The sequence below is a fragment of the Lithobates pipiens genome, unplaced genomic scaffold (assembly GCF_037356315.1).
Source record: "Lithobates pipiens isolate NorthernLeopardFrog02 unplaced genomic scaffold, aLitPip1_a1.2 Scaffold_30, whole genome shotgun sequence".
In the NCBI taxonomy this organism is placed as follows: Eukaryota; Metazoa; Chordata; class Amphibia; order Anura; family Ranidae; genus Lithobates; species Lithobates pipiens.
In genome coordinates this window covers 165,539,598-165,554,860 of record NW_027507791.1, presented here as the reverse complement: position 1 = coordinate 165,554,860, position 15,263 = coordinate 165,539,598, and the positions used below count along the sequence as shown (strand labels likewise).

The 15,263-nt window shown below is 44.9% G+C and overlaps 1 protein-coding gene across 1 annotated transcript in view; it reads left to right on the top strand.

The window, feature by feature from the left end:
- The window catches only part of RTF1 (RTF1 homolog, Paf1/RNA polymerase II complex component), a 520,646-nt gene that overhangs the window by 346,992 nt on the left and 158,391 nt on the right, over nt 1-15,263 (top strand). The window contains exons 11-12 of the mRNA XM_077465048.1: nt 4,152-4,259; nt 10,412-10,489. Coding sequence (XP_077321174.1) covers nt 4,152-4,259; nt 10,412-10,489 — 186 coding nt within the window. The remainder of the gene's footprint in view (nt 1-4,151; nt 4,260-10,411; nt 10,490-15,263) is intronic.

Sequence of the window (15,263 nt, the reverse complement as noted above, 5' to 3'; positions counted from 1 at the left end):
ATCATGTCAGTGGTCTCCACCCTACAAGGGGGAGAACTTCTAGCATCCATCCACATCAGGGATGCATATCCCTAGATTTCCCGCTCACCAAAGGTTTCTGCGATAGATCAGTCAGTGACTCGCTTGAAGTAAAGCCTATGCATTACAACCAGTTGCCTGGAAAGTCTTGGTTGGATCCTCAACCTAGAGAAGTATTCCTTTAAAACCAGTAAGAAGGCTGGATTACTTAAGCCTGATCATAGATATAGCCCAGAAAAGGGTGTTCTTGTCTCCAGCAAAGATCAGCTCCATACGAGAGCTGGTACGGATGGTCTAGTCAAAAGCAAATCCTTGAATTCGCCTTTGCATGAGGTTGTTAGGAAAGATGGTAGCTTGATTCAAAGTAGTTCTCTATGCCCAGTTCCATTCAAGACTGTTGCGAAACAGTATCCTCTCTGCTTGGAACCAGACGATCCAAGCTTTGGACTTGCCAATGCGGCTGTCCCCAAGAGTCTTCCAAAGCTTCAGTTGGTGGTTACGAAGCCAGAATCTGCTGAAAGGGAAATCCTTCAGACAAATTATCTAGAAAGTAGTAACGATAGATGCCAGCCTCTCAGGCTGGGGAGCAGAAGTAGAAAAGGCTGTCCAGGGACTGTTCAAAACTCGAAACAGCCCTGCCCATCGACATCCTAGAGATTTGGGTAGTGTCTGGCTCTAAAAACCTGGACCTCCAGGTTAAAGAATTGTCCTGTCAGGATCCAATCTGACAATGCCGCAGCTGTGGTATATAGCAAACTCCAAGGGGGCACCAAGTGTCTCTCAGCTCAGAGAGAGGTGAGCCATATCCTAAATTGGGCAGAAAGAAATGTCCCATGCCTATCGGCTGTTTTCATTCCAGGAATAGAAAATTGACAGGCGGACTATCTAAGTCGCCAACAGTTATTCCTGGGGAAATGGTCTCTTCACCTCAATGTTTTTCGGGCTGTTTGCCAAAGATGGGGGACTTCGAACAGAGATCTTCTAGCATTCAGATTCAACATGAAGTTAGTCAACGTTGTGTCCAGAACAAGGGATCCAATCCCTTGTTCGGGACACAAGGCCAGACCTGGTCTCGCAGGGACCGATATTCCATCATATTTTATGAACGCTAAATTTAACGGCCTGGCTATTGAAACCCACATTCTGAAGAAATGTGGGCTTTCCAGGTCAGTTGTCTCAACTTTAATCAATGCAAGGAAACCAGTTTCCAGAGCTATATATTAGAGTTGGCACCCTTGGAGATATTATAGGCAGAATCTTTGCCTTGGGTATAGAGATGAAGTTGGCCCTAAGTACTATTAAGGGCCAAGTCCCAGCCTTATCGCTTTTATTTCAAAGACTGCATGCTGCACATTCTTTAGTAAGGGGTGATGCGTATTAATCCACCAGTTAAATTACATTTAACCCCTTGGGACTTGAATTTTGTTTTGTCAGTGTTACAAAAACAGCCATTTGAAACATTACAGCATATTCCCTTAGTCCTTCTGACGAGGAAGCTGATATTTTTGGTTGCTATACCCTCAGCTAGGAGGGTTTTATAATTGGCTGCTCTTTCTTGTAGAGAGCCATAATTGATTATTCATGAGGACAGAGTGGTATTACGCCCTCGTCCAGGCATTTTGCCAAAAGTGGTTTCAGGCTTTCATCTGAATGAAGATATTGTCCTGCCATTGTTTTTCCCAAAACCATGTTCCAGGGAAGAAAAGTCATTACATTGTCTTGATGTAGTGAGAGCAGTGAAAGTCTATTGAAAGAAAACTGGTCAGATTCGTAAGACTGATGTCGTTTTTATTCTGCCAGAGAGCCCTAAGAAAGGACAGGCAGTGTCGAAATCCACTGTTGTTAAGTGGATTTGGCATGTTATAATTCAAACTTACGATTTAAGGGGTAAGATTCCCCCTTTTCAAGCGCACTCTACATGAGCGGTTAGTGCTTCTTGGGCAGTGTGTCACCAGGCCCCTTTTGCTCAGATCTGCAAGGCCGCAACTTTGTCTTCGGTCCATACATTCACAAAATTTTATCAAGTGAATGTAAGAAGGAAGTATAAGCAGTATAGCAGTCCTCAAGGTCTAGGGGTGCCCTATAGGTTGTCTCCCTCCCCTCAAGTAGCACTGAAATAGGACGTCCCACTAAGAAAATATTTTTAATTTAAAGGTGTATCAACCACAGAGTGGTGATGTGGATACACTATACAGTAGACATGCCATGTCCCGATATTTAAATTTACTAAAGGAGAGAACAATTACTGTTGACTTTGATGGACTTTTTAGGCATAGACATACAAGGAAATTATAAATTTGAACAATATTTATTTCTAAAAACGACAAAACAGCCGTTATTGTATCTCAGAGCATGATGATTACACTGTATATATATTCCCATTTTATATAGTATAGGGATAAAATACAATAGAATCACAGAAATCCTTTGCAGAAACGGTATCATAGATGGTTCAGCTCGGAGGTGCTCTACATGTTACGTGTTCTATGAAACGCTTCATCAGGAGCTTATGACGATTTTATTCCTCATAGCGAAGACAAGGCTCGTTTATATATAGTTGAGGGTGGTAGTATGAACCTCAAAAAACTTAAAGGACAGTAGACTCCAAAAACGGGGAGTAATAAACGCATCGAAAGATCCTCCAGTACACACATCCAATAGATCCCCAAATAAGGGGGGAAGGAGGGAGGATTGGAACGTGTTCAATGATAGTGGTTGTAAGTCAACCTTAATATGAAAAATGTATGTAATAGTCTCCCTTGATGGATTCCCTCTGTTTCTGCAAAGGATTTCTGTGATTCTATTGCATTTTATCCCTATACTGTATAAAATGGGAATGTATGAATCATTTATTTAATTGGGATATAGTAGACAGTGTAATCATCATGCCCTGAGATACAATAACAGATGTTTTGGAAAAAGAAAAAGAATATCCCCTCTGGTGGGTTTTTTTAGGCAGCAATATAGCATCTATAGTGTAGTAGAGGGCATATGTGTGCACACTAGAGATTAAACTACTGAAGAAGCAAAATATTATATAATTTTTTTTTTATATATTCTGAAGAAGACCCCTGTGAGGGTAGAAACGCGTCTGCGTCATTTCTTCATTGTATATACAAGTGTACAGTGTTTGTGATACATTTATTTTTTGTCTATACATGTGCATCCATATTATGTTTTTATTGCCAAATGGAGTTCAATTTTTGACTACTATGTCAGTTATTTAATCCTCTTTTTTTTTTATAATAAACATTATTATGTTTTTATTGCCAAAGGCAGTTCAATTTTTGACTACTATGTCAGTTATTTAATCCTCTTTTTTTTTTTATAATAAACATTATAAAATAATAAATTCGCCCAATATTTTGCTTCTTCAGTAGTTTAATCTCTAGTGTGCACACATATGCCCTCTACTACACTATAGATACTATATTGCTGCCTAAAAAAACCCCACCAGAGGGGATATTCTTTTTATTTTTCCATTATAATCAGGGGTGAACAGCACTCTATTCCTTGGTTTTGTGTTACTTTTTTCTTGTTTTTTGTTACAATAACAGATGTTTTGTCATTTGTAGAAATATTGTTTGAATTTATAATTTCCTTGTATGTCTATGCCTAAAAAGTCCATCAAAGTCAACAGTAGTTGTTCTCTCAACTAAGAAAATAATTTAGGCTCTGTGTTATGATGTACAATAAAGAAAATAGTATTTTTATAACTGCTTACGTGTAAAATCCTTTTCATGGAGTACATCATGAGACACAGAGCTCCCGCCCCTCTATTTTATGGGGTTTAAGTATATTGCTTGGCTGCAAAAACTGAGGTACTGCAAGGAGGAGGGGTTATATAGGAAAGTCAACTTCCTGTATTGGGTGTGCCAGTGTCAACGCCTGAAGGTAGCTATAACCTACTAAGTAAATACTTGAGGTCTGTGTCCTATGATGCACTCCAAGAAAAGGATTTTACCAGTAAGGTGTTATAAAAAATCTTTGTATGTGTTTATACATATTACCCCAGAACTCTCAAATGTTTCTCTGATCATGTTCAGTAGCGACTCTCTCCTAAGGGAGTTTTTATTCAAGAAACTTCACACTCTGTTTAGTTGATGAATCTAAATATTTGTTTAACTTTGTAGATGTTTTCAGCTGGCATGCAGCTTCCAACATTGGATGAGATCAGCAAAAAAGAGTTGTCAATTAAAGAGGCAATGAATTATAAATTCAATGACCAGGACATTGAGGAGGTAAGTGGGAACACTTTTTTTGCAATTTGGCATATACTAAGGTTTAACCTCCCTGGCGGTACGATTATTTTGCATTTTAGTTGCTAAAAGCGGTACAATTATTTTGCATGAAAATTTGACATTTTATATTGTAGTCCTGTAATTCTTAGCAATAACTCAGTTAAATCTGTCCAAACCAGAGTCTAGCAGACATCCCGGGTATGAAAAAGTTTGAAAAATGAAATCATAAATTATAATATAATAAATAATTATAAATAATTGTACCAAATAATATAACAATAATAAAAAATATTCAATAATGCAATCAAATCAAAAACACTGACATTTGCTCAGTTGCAGAATTGTCACTGTCATTACTTTTTCAGTATTTGATGACTGATCTCCGCACAAATCGCTATCCCTCAATTCTGCGAGTGATTACAATTTATTATCGCTGTTTTCTAGCTGGTCTAAAATCACTTTTGATGTAAAGGGACAGTTTTGGTTGCTATGGACAATCTCCAGTTTCCAGGCAAAAAGAACAGTTTTTATTATATAAAGCTGCATGCAGGACACTGGGCAGACCACTAGGGACAAAGAGGATGTGAAATTATTACATACAGCAATGTAATCTGTAAGATTACATTATACTATATGTAATGTGTGTGTTTCACTTTTTGAATTTGGCGCCGATCTCCGTCCCCGTGCGTCGCAACGCTCGCAGGGCACAGAGGTCGGCTCCATGATAGATCGAGTGAGACACGGATCGCTCGTACAGCGTGGGGACATCGCTTTATCCAAGGGAGAAGGTAAGTAAGTGTCCTCCTGGATCCAGCGATGCGGTTCCGAGTCTGAACATCTTTATAAATATATAGGCTTTTTCCCCACTTTAACCCCCCTGACGGTATTCCCAGGTCTGGCTCGGGGTGGAATTTTTATAAATAAACACTTAACCCCGACTTTTTCCTAGCGATATGTCCTAGATTGGGTATTTCGGATGTGGACCTGTTCGCGTCCAGATTAAACAACAAAGTCATAAACTTTGTGTCGAACAAGGGATCCGCTAGCATGCGGAGCAGACGCATTAGTCTTTCCATGGGATCAGTTTTCACTGATCTACGCATTTCCTCCAGTTCTGCTACTTCCGCGCCTTCTCCGCAGGATCAAGAAGGAACAAAAGGAGGTGATTCTGGTAGCCCAGAAGATCTTGGTTTGCCGAGATCATAAAGATGGCAGTAGGTGTCCCTTGGACTCTGCCATTATGGTCAGACCTTCTTGCACAAGGTCAGGTATTCCATTCTACCTCAAAGACGCTAAAGTTTATGGTTTGGCTATTGAAAACCCACATTTTAAAGGGCAGTGGGTTATCTCCCTCAGTCGTGTCTACTTTGGTTAATTCCAGGAAGCCGGCTTCCAGAGTCATTTAATATAGTGTCTTGAAGGCATATGTTTTTAGGTGTGGATCCAGGGGTTGGCACCCCAGGAAGTATGTCATAGGTAGGATCCTTGATTTCCTGCAAATGGGATTAGAAACTAAGCTGGCCTTGAGTACTAGCAAGTGCCAGATCTCGGCCTTGTCAGTTTTTTTTTTTTTTTTTTTTTTTTTCCGACGGGCTCTTGCTTTTCACTCTATGGTGCGTAGTTTTATTCAGGGGGTGACACGGATTAATCCCCCTATCAAGGCACCTCTAAATCCTTGGTATTTAAATTTGGTCTTGTCTACTTTAAAGAATCAGCCTTTTGAGCCTTTACGGGAAATTCCCTTGGTTCTTTTGACAAGAAATTTTGGATACCATTTCTTCTGCTAGAAGAGTATCGGAAATAGCGGCTCTGTCTTGTAAAGGGCCATATTTGATCATGCATAAGGATAAGGTGGTTTTGCGTCCTCATCCTGAATTCCTACCAAAAGTGGTGACAGGTTTTCATTTAAACCAGGATATTATTCTTCCTTCTTTTTTCTCAGAGCCTCAATCTAGGGAAGAGATGGCACTACATTCCCTTGATGTAGTAAGAGCGGTCAGAGTCTATTTAAAGGGCGACCGCTCAGGTTCGCAAAACAGATGTTTTGTTTGTACTGCCAGAAGGTCCAAAGAGGGGACAGGCAGCATCAAAATCTACTATTTCCAAATGGATTTGTCAAGTGATTGTTCAAGCTTACGGCTTAAAGAAGAAAATTCCTCCTTTTCGTGTTAAAGCACACTCAACCAGGGCGGTTAATGCCTCTTGGGCGGTGCATCATCAGGCCTCTATGGCTGAGATCTGTAAGGCCACAACTTGGTCTTCAGTTCATACTTTTGCCAAATTTTATCAAATCGATGTTAAAGGTCATGAGGATATTGCCTCTGGGCGCAGTGTACTGCAGTCTGCAGTATGAGTCCTCTAGCCTCTTTTTTGTTGTCTCCCTCCCTTCAGTTGCCATTGCTATGCAGCTACTATGGCTCTGTGTCCCCGATATATGAAAAGAAAACAGGATTTTTAAAACGGCTTACCTGTAAAATTTTCTTTGATGTACATCAGGGGACAGAGGTCCCTCCCTTCTTGGTATACACTTGTATTGCTTAGCTACAAAACTGAGGTACTCCCGGTAACGGGAGGGGTTATATAGGGAGTGCACTTCTGGTCTTAGGGCTTGCCAGTGTCCATCACCTATTGGTGGCCTATAACCCACATAGTAAGTACTGTGGCTCTGTGTCCCCTGATGTACATCAAAGAAAAGGATTTTACAGGTAAGCTGTTTTAAAAATCCATTTTTTTTTGGGCTGGTTGGGGTGTATTAAGAAATGTGCCGATGAAAATGCCTTAAAGGGTAACACCAGTGCGACACACATTTGTGAATTTTCTAAACATATGGCCAATTGTGCATTTTTTGAGCGGGTTCAGAAACTAGCAAATGCGAACCCAACCTAAGTGGTAACTCAAGAATGATGTAAGTTTTCCACACCTTTCCAAAACACATGGTAAAGCTAATCTTTCAGTGCAGGTTGCTGTGCATTGGGAAACACAGATACAAATACAGCCTTAATGGCAACACAAAGAAACATGTCTATACAGTGCATTTTGTAAAAACTGGCGATCAGCGCATGTGATTTGCAGGCAGGTGCTGTACAGTTGCCTCTTACCTAAATATGGGTGTAACATGTTCACGAAAGGTGAACTTATTATTTAGGCTCAGTTCACATATATGCAGTGCATTGCATTAATGCAAAACACAGAGGGTGTCAATGTTAACGTCCTGCCAAAACGGGTCACAAAATAGTGTGATTGACATTGACTGGTGGGCTTTGGAGATGAAAACTAGTTGACCTTTTATAAAGCTTTACTTCATTTGTTGACCAAATATGGCTAACTGCCAAACCCTACCTAAAAAGAACGCAAGATCATTTAACTCCTTTAATGGAGATTTGAATTTGTTAAATATATTTATGAAGGGTTAGATATCTATATTCCAAATAGTTAATTGTAAGCCCTTTAATTAGCACTTTGGGCATCTGACAATGACCAGCTATCACACTTAAAACAGTAATTACAAGTGCAGCCAGCTTTTTTTACCCATCATTCAAATGGTGTTACCAATGTTTTTATTGTTTGTAAATAAATTTTTTTTTTTGTATAATATTCTTTAGGGATGCACCGAATGGGTTTTTTGGTGCCGAAACCGATACCGAAAATGAAAAATACACTAGGCCGAAAACCGATACCGAAACAGCACCGATACCGAAAATGACTGTTTTTTAAAAAATATTTTTATACAGGAGGTGGTCAGAGACTGGGGACATGGTACAGGAGATGGTCAGAGACTGGGGACATGGTACAGGAGATGGTCAGAGACTGGGGACATGGTACAGGAGATGGTCAGAGACTGGGGACGTGGTACAGGAGATGGTCAGAGACTGGGGACGTGGTACAGGAGATGGTCAGAGACTGGGGACGTGGTACAGGAGATGGTCAGAGACTGGGGACGTGGTACAGGAGATGGTCAGAGACTGGGGACGTGGTACAGGAGATGGTCAGAGACTGGGGACGTGGTACAGGAGATGGTCAGAGACTGGGGACGTGGTACAGGAGATGGTCAGAGACTGGGGACGTGGTACAGGAGATGGTCAGAGACTGGGGACGTGGTACAGGAGATGGTCAGAGACTGGGGACGTGGTACAGGAGATGGTCAGAGACTGGGGACGTGGTACAGGAGATGGTCAGAGACTGGGGACGTGGTACAGGACATGGTCAGAGACTGGGGACGTGGTACAGGAGATGGTCAGAGACTGGGGACGTGGTACAGGAGATGGTCAGAGACTGGGGACGTGGTACAGGAGATGGTCAGAGACTGGGGACGTGGTACAGGAGATGGTCAGAGACTGGGGACGTGGTACAGGAGATGGTCAGAGACTGGGGACGTGGTACAGGAGATGGTCAGAGACTGGGGACGTGGTACAGGAGATGGTCAGAGACTGGGGACGTGGTACAGGAGATGGTCAGAGACTGGGGACGTGGTACAGGAGATGGTCAGAGACTGGGGACGTGGTACAGGACATGGTCAGAGACTGCAGACGTGGTACAGGAGAGGGTCAGAGACTGCAGACGTGGTACACGAGAGGGACAGAGACTGCAGACGTGGTACAGGAGAGGGACAGAGACTGCAGACGTGGTACAGGAGAGGGTCAGAGACTGCAGACGTGGTACAGGAGAGGGTCAGAGACTGCAGACGTGGTACAGGAGAGGGTCAGAGACTGCAGACGTGGTACAGGAGAGGGTCAGAGACTGCAGACGTGGTACAGGAGAGGGTCAGAGACTGCAGACGTGGTACAGGAGAGGGTCAGAGACTGCAGACGTGGTACAGGAGAGGGTCAGAGACTGCAGACGTGGTACAGGAGAGGGTCAGAGACTGCAGACGTGGTACAGGAGAGGGTCAGAGACTGCAGACGTGGTACAGGAGAGGGTCAGAGACTGCAGACGTGGTACAGGAGAGGGTCAGAGACTGCAGACGTGGTACAGGAGAGGGTCAGAGACTGCAGACGTGGTACAGGAGATGGTCAGAGACTGCAGACGTGTGTGTCTCCCCTCATAGCAGCCAGTGTGTGTCTCCCCTCATAGCAGCCAGTGTGTGTCTCCCCTCATAGCAGCTAATCTGTGAAGAGAAAACAGAAGAGAGAAGAGGAGAGTCGCCTCCGTTGCCTGTTTGATCACAGCAGGGGAACATCACAGCTTTCAGTTCAATAGCTGTGTGTTCCCGGCCGCGCGCCGTCACGTACAGCCCCTCCCCCTTGTCAGGGCACTTTGATAGACAGATCATCCGTCCAATCCTACGGGTGATCTGTCTATCAAAGTGCCCTGACAAGGGGGAGGGGCTGTACGTGATGGCGCGCGGCCGGGAACACACAGCTATATAACTGAAAGCTGTGATGTTCCCGCGCTGTGATCAAACAGGCGGCGGAGACGGCTCGCCTGCACTATAGCGTGATATAGCTCTTCATGATGGGCGCACCAGGGGCGGGGGGCGGAGCCCCGCCCCTACCTTGGCCCCGCCCCATTTTCGGCTCCATTATCGGCCGTTTTTCTCTTTCGCCAAATTGCCGAAAAGGGCATTTTCGGCCGATATGTTTCGGCGGCCGAAATTTCGGTGCATCCCTAATATTCTTTCTGTGATCCTAATCAATCATATATTACCTAGCACCTTTAAAAGTCCCGGGGTTTTGTTAACCCCAATGTCCTTTCTTGTCCTGTTTCCTATGTTCTGGGATGTGGTGCTATTTTTGTCTAGGTTTACCTCTACTGTCTGTTTAGAAGAATTTCATGTTTATGGTAACGTTTTACCCATATAATAAACTACATATACAATGTGTTATTAAACACTGTGTACCACCGTAACAAGAGTTTATTGGAATCTATTTTACATAACAAGCTCCAAGAACTCAGAAAACATGAGTAAGGGTCCTTACCGAACCATACAGCAGTGTCTTTTATGGGTTACTTAAGGGCTGTTAATCTTTTCATAGTCTATGGACCATGCCAGTGTGCATGGTGTAATGCAGTGTAGGTGTGACCTGGAAAGTCAGTAGTTGACGCTGACTGCAGATGAAATGTTACTTGAGTAGCCAGGTTTGGGCTTCCCCATTCTTGGGAACTTTCTTGTCATGTGTTACAATATCTTCTGTATTTAACTTTTTTCATTGTAGATTGTTAAAGAGAAGGAACGCTTCCGAAAAGCTCCATCGAATTATGCCATGAAGAAGACACAGCTTTTGAAAGATAAGGTAAAAATCCACTCAGACGGAGGGAATTCTGAAAGATATTGAATCTTTAAATGTTACATTTGTGTGTAAGAGATTAAAGGATAAGCTCACTTAAAAAAATAAATACATGCACATTTTTTGCAGGTAATTTGTATTTCCCTAATCGTCTTTCAGGACAGCCACTATGAGAGATAGTCTCCTCCTCTTCCTCTGGAAACACTGCGCCAGCCCATAAATTCTTACTTCCCCTGCCGGACCTCAGTTATTAGTGTTTCCTCCGGCGGGGAGACACTGTGCAGGGACCAGGCCGATCAGTCAGGGAGGCTGTGGCCATTCTTTTCGTCAAAGAACCTGGTTGAAAGAAGCAGGGGCTTCGTTAGGAGAAAGCTGGGTTCAAGCCGTTCGGATTGACGTTCGGTTTACTTACCTCACCAGGTATTGCCACCCCTTCCTAGTCGAGCGCGGCTTCAGGTCGTGGGGGACTCCTATCGCGTCTACAGGGACGCAGCTGGCAAGCCGTTCGGATTTCCCTGTACAAGGGTACAGACCGCCTTTTTTTCTTTGAACCGAGCGGGCCGAACGACGGGCGACGTCATATCCAGCGGAAACTAAGGCTTGACCTCGAATACTATCGACTTCCAGGTCATGGAGCTGTTAGGAGGGCCGGGCACAAGCTGGAGACGAGTTGGGAACGCGCTCAGGCAGCGTGAAACTCAGTAGTAAGCAGCCACCTGCAGTCATGTCGGAAGCTCAGGCTCAACCAACAGACACTACTTCCAACATTCCTAAGGTAAGAGCACCCTGGGGAGGGGTACTCTTTCTAGGATCCCCCCACCCCAATGTATGGTTCTATCATGGGGGGGCAGACCCCCGGGGGGGGGGGGAGGCTCAGATCCCTTCATTTAAAAAGGGGTCTAGTGCACTACCAGGGTTGTATCCCGAGCTTTGTATTGACTTTTTTCTCTTTCTTTTTTTTCCTTTTTTACTTATTTCAGAAAGCTACGGAAAAAACGTCCACGCATAGCTCTAAAAAGAAGGGTGCCTCCTGTAGGGACATTTTAGGGGAATCTTGGACAAAAGTGTTGTGTAGAGACTGTATAGATTCCCTTGTTAGGGAAAGGGAATCTGAACAGGAGTCAGGACTAGCGGCTTCAGTCAAAGAGCTCTCGTCCACCTTCTCTTCTTTTAGATCCCTGTTTGAAAAGTTTCAGCTTCCTACGGGTCAAGCTCCCCAGGATTCAACCCCACCTCTAGCACAGAGTTCTGCTCCGGTTCAACCTGCTACTACAGGGGGGACAGAGGTTGCAGGCCCTTCAGGGACAGGAAGGGGACTTGTAGACAGTTCCTCTGCCGATTCCCAGGAGGGTTCAGAGGGGGGGGGGACCTGGACGGGGGGGGTCCAGGAAAGCCTCCAGATATAAATTATTCTTTGATGAGGTAGAGGACCTCTTAAAAGCGATTTATACAACCCTCGGTATCCAGGCGGTTAAGAAGCCCCTAACCCTTCATGACCAAATGTATTCGGGTTTAGGGGAACCAAAGAGAAGGGTGTTTCCAGTGCATGAAGTTCTAATGGAAACAGTTAAAAAGGAGTGGCAGGATCCTGAGAGAAGGCCCTTCTTTTCTAGATCCCTTAAAAGATTATTCCCATTTTCAGAGGACCCGGCATGCTTTTGGAATAAAAATCCCAAATTAGACGCCGCTTTCTCCCAAGTCTCCAGACACACGGATTTGGTGTTTGAAGACATGGGGGCTTTGGCAGATGCCATGGACAAAAGGATTGACTCTCTGCTTAAAAAAAACGTGGGACTCAGCTATCGGCAATTTAAAGCCTGAAATGGAGGTTACGATTGTGGCTCGCAATTTAGAGCACTGGCTCTCACAGATCCAACAACATATTGAGGCAGGCACAGGTAAGGAAACCATTTTGTCGTCCTTCCCTACTATGCTGCGAGGTATCGCTTACATAGAAGATGCTTCTGCTGAGTCTGTCCGCATGTCGGGAAGAACGGCGGCTCCAGCCAATTCGGCCATAAGGGCCCTCTGGCTAAAAACGTGGCCAAGGGATAGTGCCTCCAAGATAAAACTGTGTGGGATACCTTTGACGGGGGACCTCCTTTTTGGCCCAGGGCTAGAGACTGTTCTAGAGCGGACAGGAAAAAATCCTTTCCTCTTAAATGGAAAATCCCCGTACAAACAAAAAAGGGGTTTCGTCCACAAGGGCGCAGGGAAACCCCTAAACCAGAGGGGAAAAAGAAAACCTGGCCCCAAAAAGGCAGGGGCAGAGGAGAGGCGATTTTTCGCCTTCCTGTCCAGCCCCGTAAAACCCAGTGACGTTCCAGTTACAGTGGGAGGAAGATTGGGGGCTTTTCTCCCACAGTGGGAGACAATATCCCCCAATCAATTTATTTTAGGTGTAATAAGAAGGGGGTACCTCTTGGAATATTCAAGACCGCACACCCACAAAGGCTCCTTGTCATGCATCTACCCAGGTGCATGGCAAAGGCGAGGCCTTGCTGGAAGCTCAGAGGGAATTGGAGAATCAGGACGTTACTCTCAGAGTCCCAAAAGCAGAAGAGGGAAGGGGGTTTCATTCTCATGTCTTCGTAGTGAAAAAACCTTCAGGAAAGTTCAGATTGATTCTGAACTTAAAGCCCCTGAACTGGTCAGTGGCATACAAAAGATTCCGCATGGAGTCAATCCTTTCAGTAAGAGCTCTTCTACCCCGCAACTTTTCCATGGTATCTCTGGACCTAAGGGATGCTTATTTGCACATCCCTATAGCAGAGGCCTCGCAGAAGTTTCTACGCCTTGCCATAGATCTAGGGGGAGAAACGATACACTTTCAGTTTCAGGCCCTGCCATTCGGGCTATCCTCTTCACCCTGCATTTTTACCAAGGTCCTGGCAGAAGCCATGGCCTTTCTTCGGCTCCAAGGGATATGTATAATAGCCTACCTGGACGACCTGCTCTTATTTGCAGCATCCCCAATACAGTTAGTCAAGGATCTCGACCTAACCAAAAGGGTCCTTACGGACCTGGGGTGGCTTCTAAACTTGGAAAAGTCCAGCCTGATCCCCTCGCAACAGATCTCCTATCTAGGTTTCCTGTTGGACTCAACACTGTTGAGAGTTTTTCTGCCAAGAGAGAAGGTACAAAAGCTGGACAGAGCGGTGGCCTCTCTTTAGAGTAACCAGCTGTTTTCCATAAGGGTTCTGATGTCAGTATTGGGTCTCCTTACATCTACCCTCCCAGCAGTGCAGTGGGTGGGACTACATTTTCGTCCCCTACAGACCTTCATCCTAGGGGTGTGGGACCACAGTCAGGAGGCTCTAGACACCCTAGTACATGTTCCACACCAAGTAAAGAGATCCCTCTGGTGGTGGAGGAAAGTGACGAACCTGTCGCAAGGACATCTGTGGCTCATCCCGGTTTCTCGGGTAGTTACCACAGATGCAAGTGGCAGAGGCTGGGGGGCACATTTGGGTTCCCTTCTAGCCCAGGGCACTTGGGAGGATGGCGAGTTGTCTCGGTCGTCCAACTGGAAAGAATTCAGGGCAGTGGGACTAGCCCTCAGGTTTTTCAAAAAAGAGCTCCTGGGTCACCACATTCAGGTGCGGTCGGAAAACTCCTCTGCAGTGGCCTATTTAAACAAGCAGGGTGGCACGAGAAGCGGAGGCCTGTTGTCTTTAGCAATAGAGATCCTGAGCTGGACCGAGACCTACACCCTTTCGCTCTCAGCAGTTTTCCTGAAAGGAGAGAAAAACGTGGTGGCAGACTTTCTCAGCCGAAAGAGGCTGAGGGAGGGCGACTGGGTTCTCAACCAGGAGGTCTTCAATCTCATAATAAAGAGATGGGGACCTCCAGAGGTGGACCTTTTCGTGTCCAGAAGCAACGCAAAAAAACCCTGTTTTTTCTCCCTAAGAAGGGGAGAGGGAGCCTTGGGTGTGGACGCTTTGAACCAGAATTGGCACTTCAGAACTTGCTATGCCTTCCCACCTCCGGAGTTGTTGCCAGCAGTTCTGAGAAAGTTTTAAATGGAAAACACATCTCTGATTCTGGTGGCACCGCATTGGCCCAAGAGAGCATGGTTCTCAATACTGAAGCAGTTGGCGGTAGAAACTCCCCTATTCTTGCCCCCTCGGGACGATCTCCTCTCTCAGGGGCCAGTCCTCTGTCCACGAGTATGCCAGTGGAAGTTAGCGGCCTGGCTACTGAGGAGGGTATATTAAAAGCTAAGGGGTTTTCAGAGAGGCTAGTTTCTACCCTCCTGGGCAGTAGGAAAAAGGAAACTCGCCAGATCTATGAAAAGGTCTGGTTACGTTTCAATAAATGGTGCGTAGAGAGCTCTTTCCCAGTACGGAGCTCCTCTGCAGTTTTGTAATTTTTACAGTGTGGGGCAGATAAAGGCTTATCCATTAGTACCCTTAGGGGTCAAGTGTCAGCCCTCAGTGTTTATTTAAAAGAGCATTTGGCTGCCAACCTGTGGGTAGTCAGATTCTTTAGGGCCCTGTCTAGACAGAGACCGGTCCAGGGTCTGTCCTTTCCCAGATGGGATTTATCTTTAGTTTTACAAAGCTTAACGGGACCCCCCTTTGAGCCTTTAAAAGAGTGTTTACTAAGAGAACTTACTCTGAAGACAGTGTTTCTGATAGCGGTAACAACTGCCAGGAGGGTCAGTAAGATGGAGGCCTTATCAGTCAGGGCTCCCTTTTGCGTTATTTTCCCAGACCGGATAGTTGTAAAGACCGATCCGGCCTTTTTGCCAAAAGTGGCATCCGGCTTTCATAGAAGC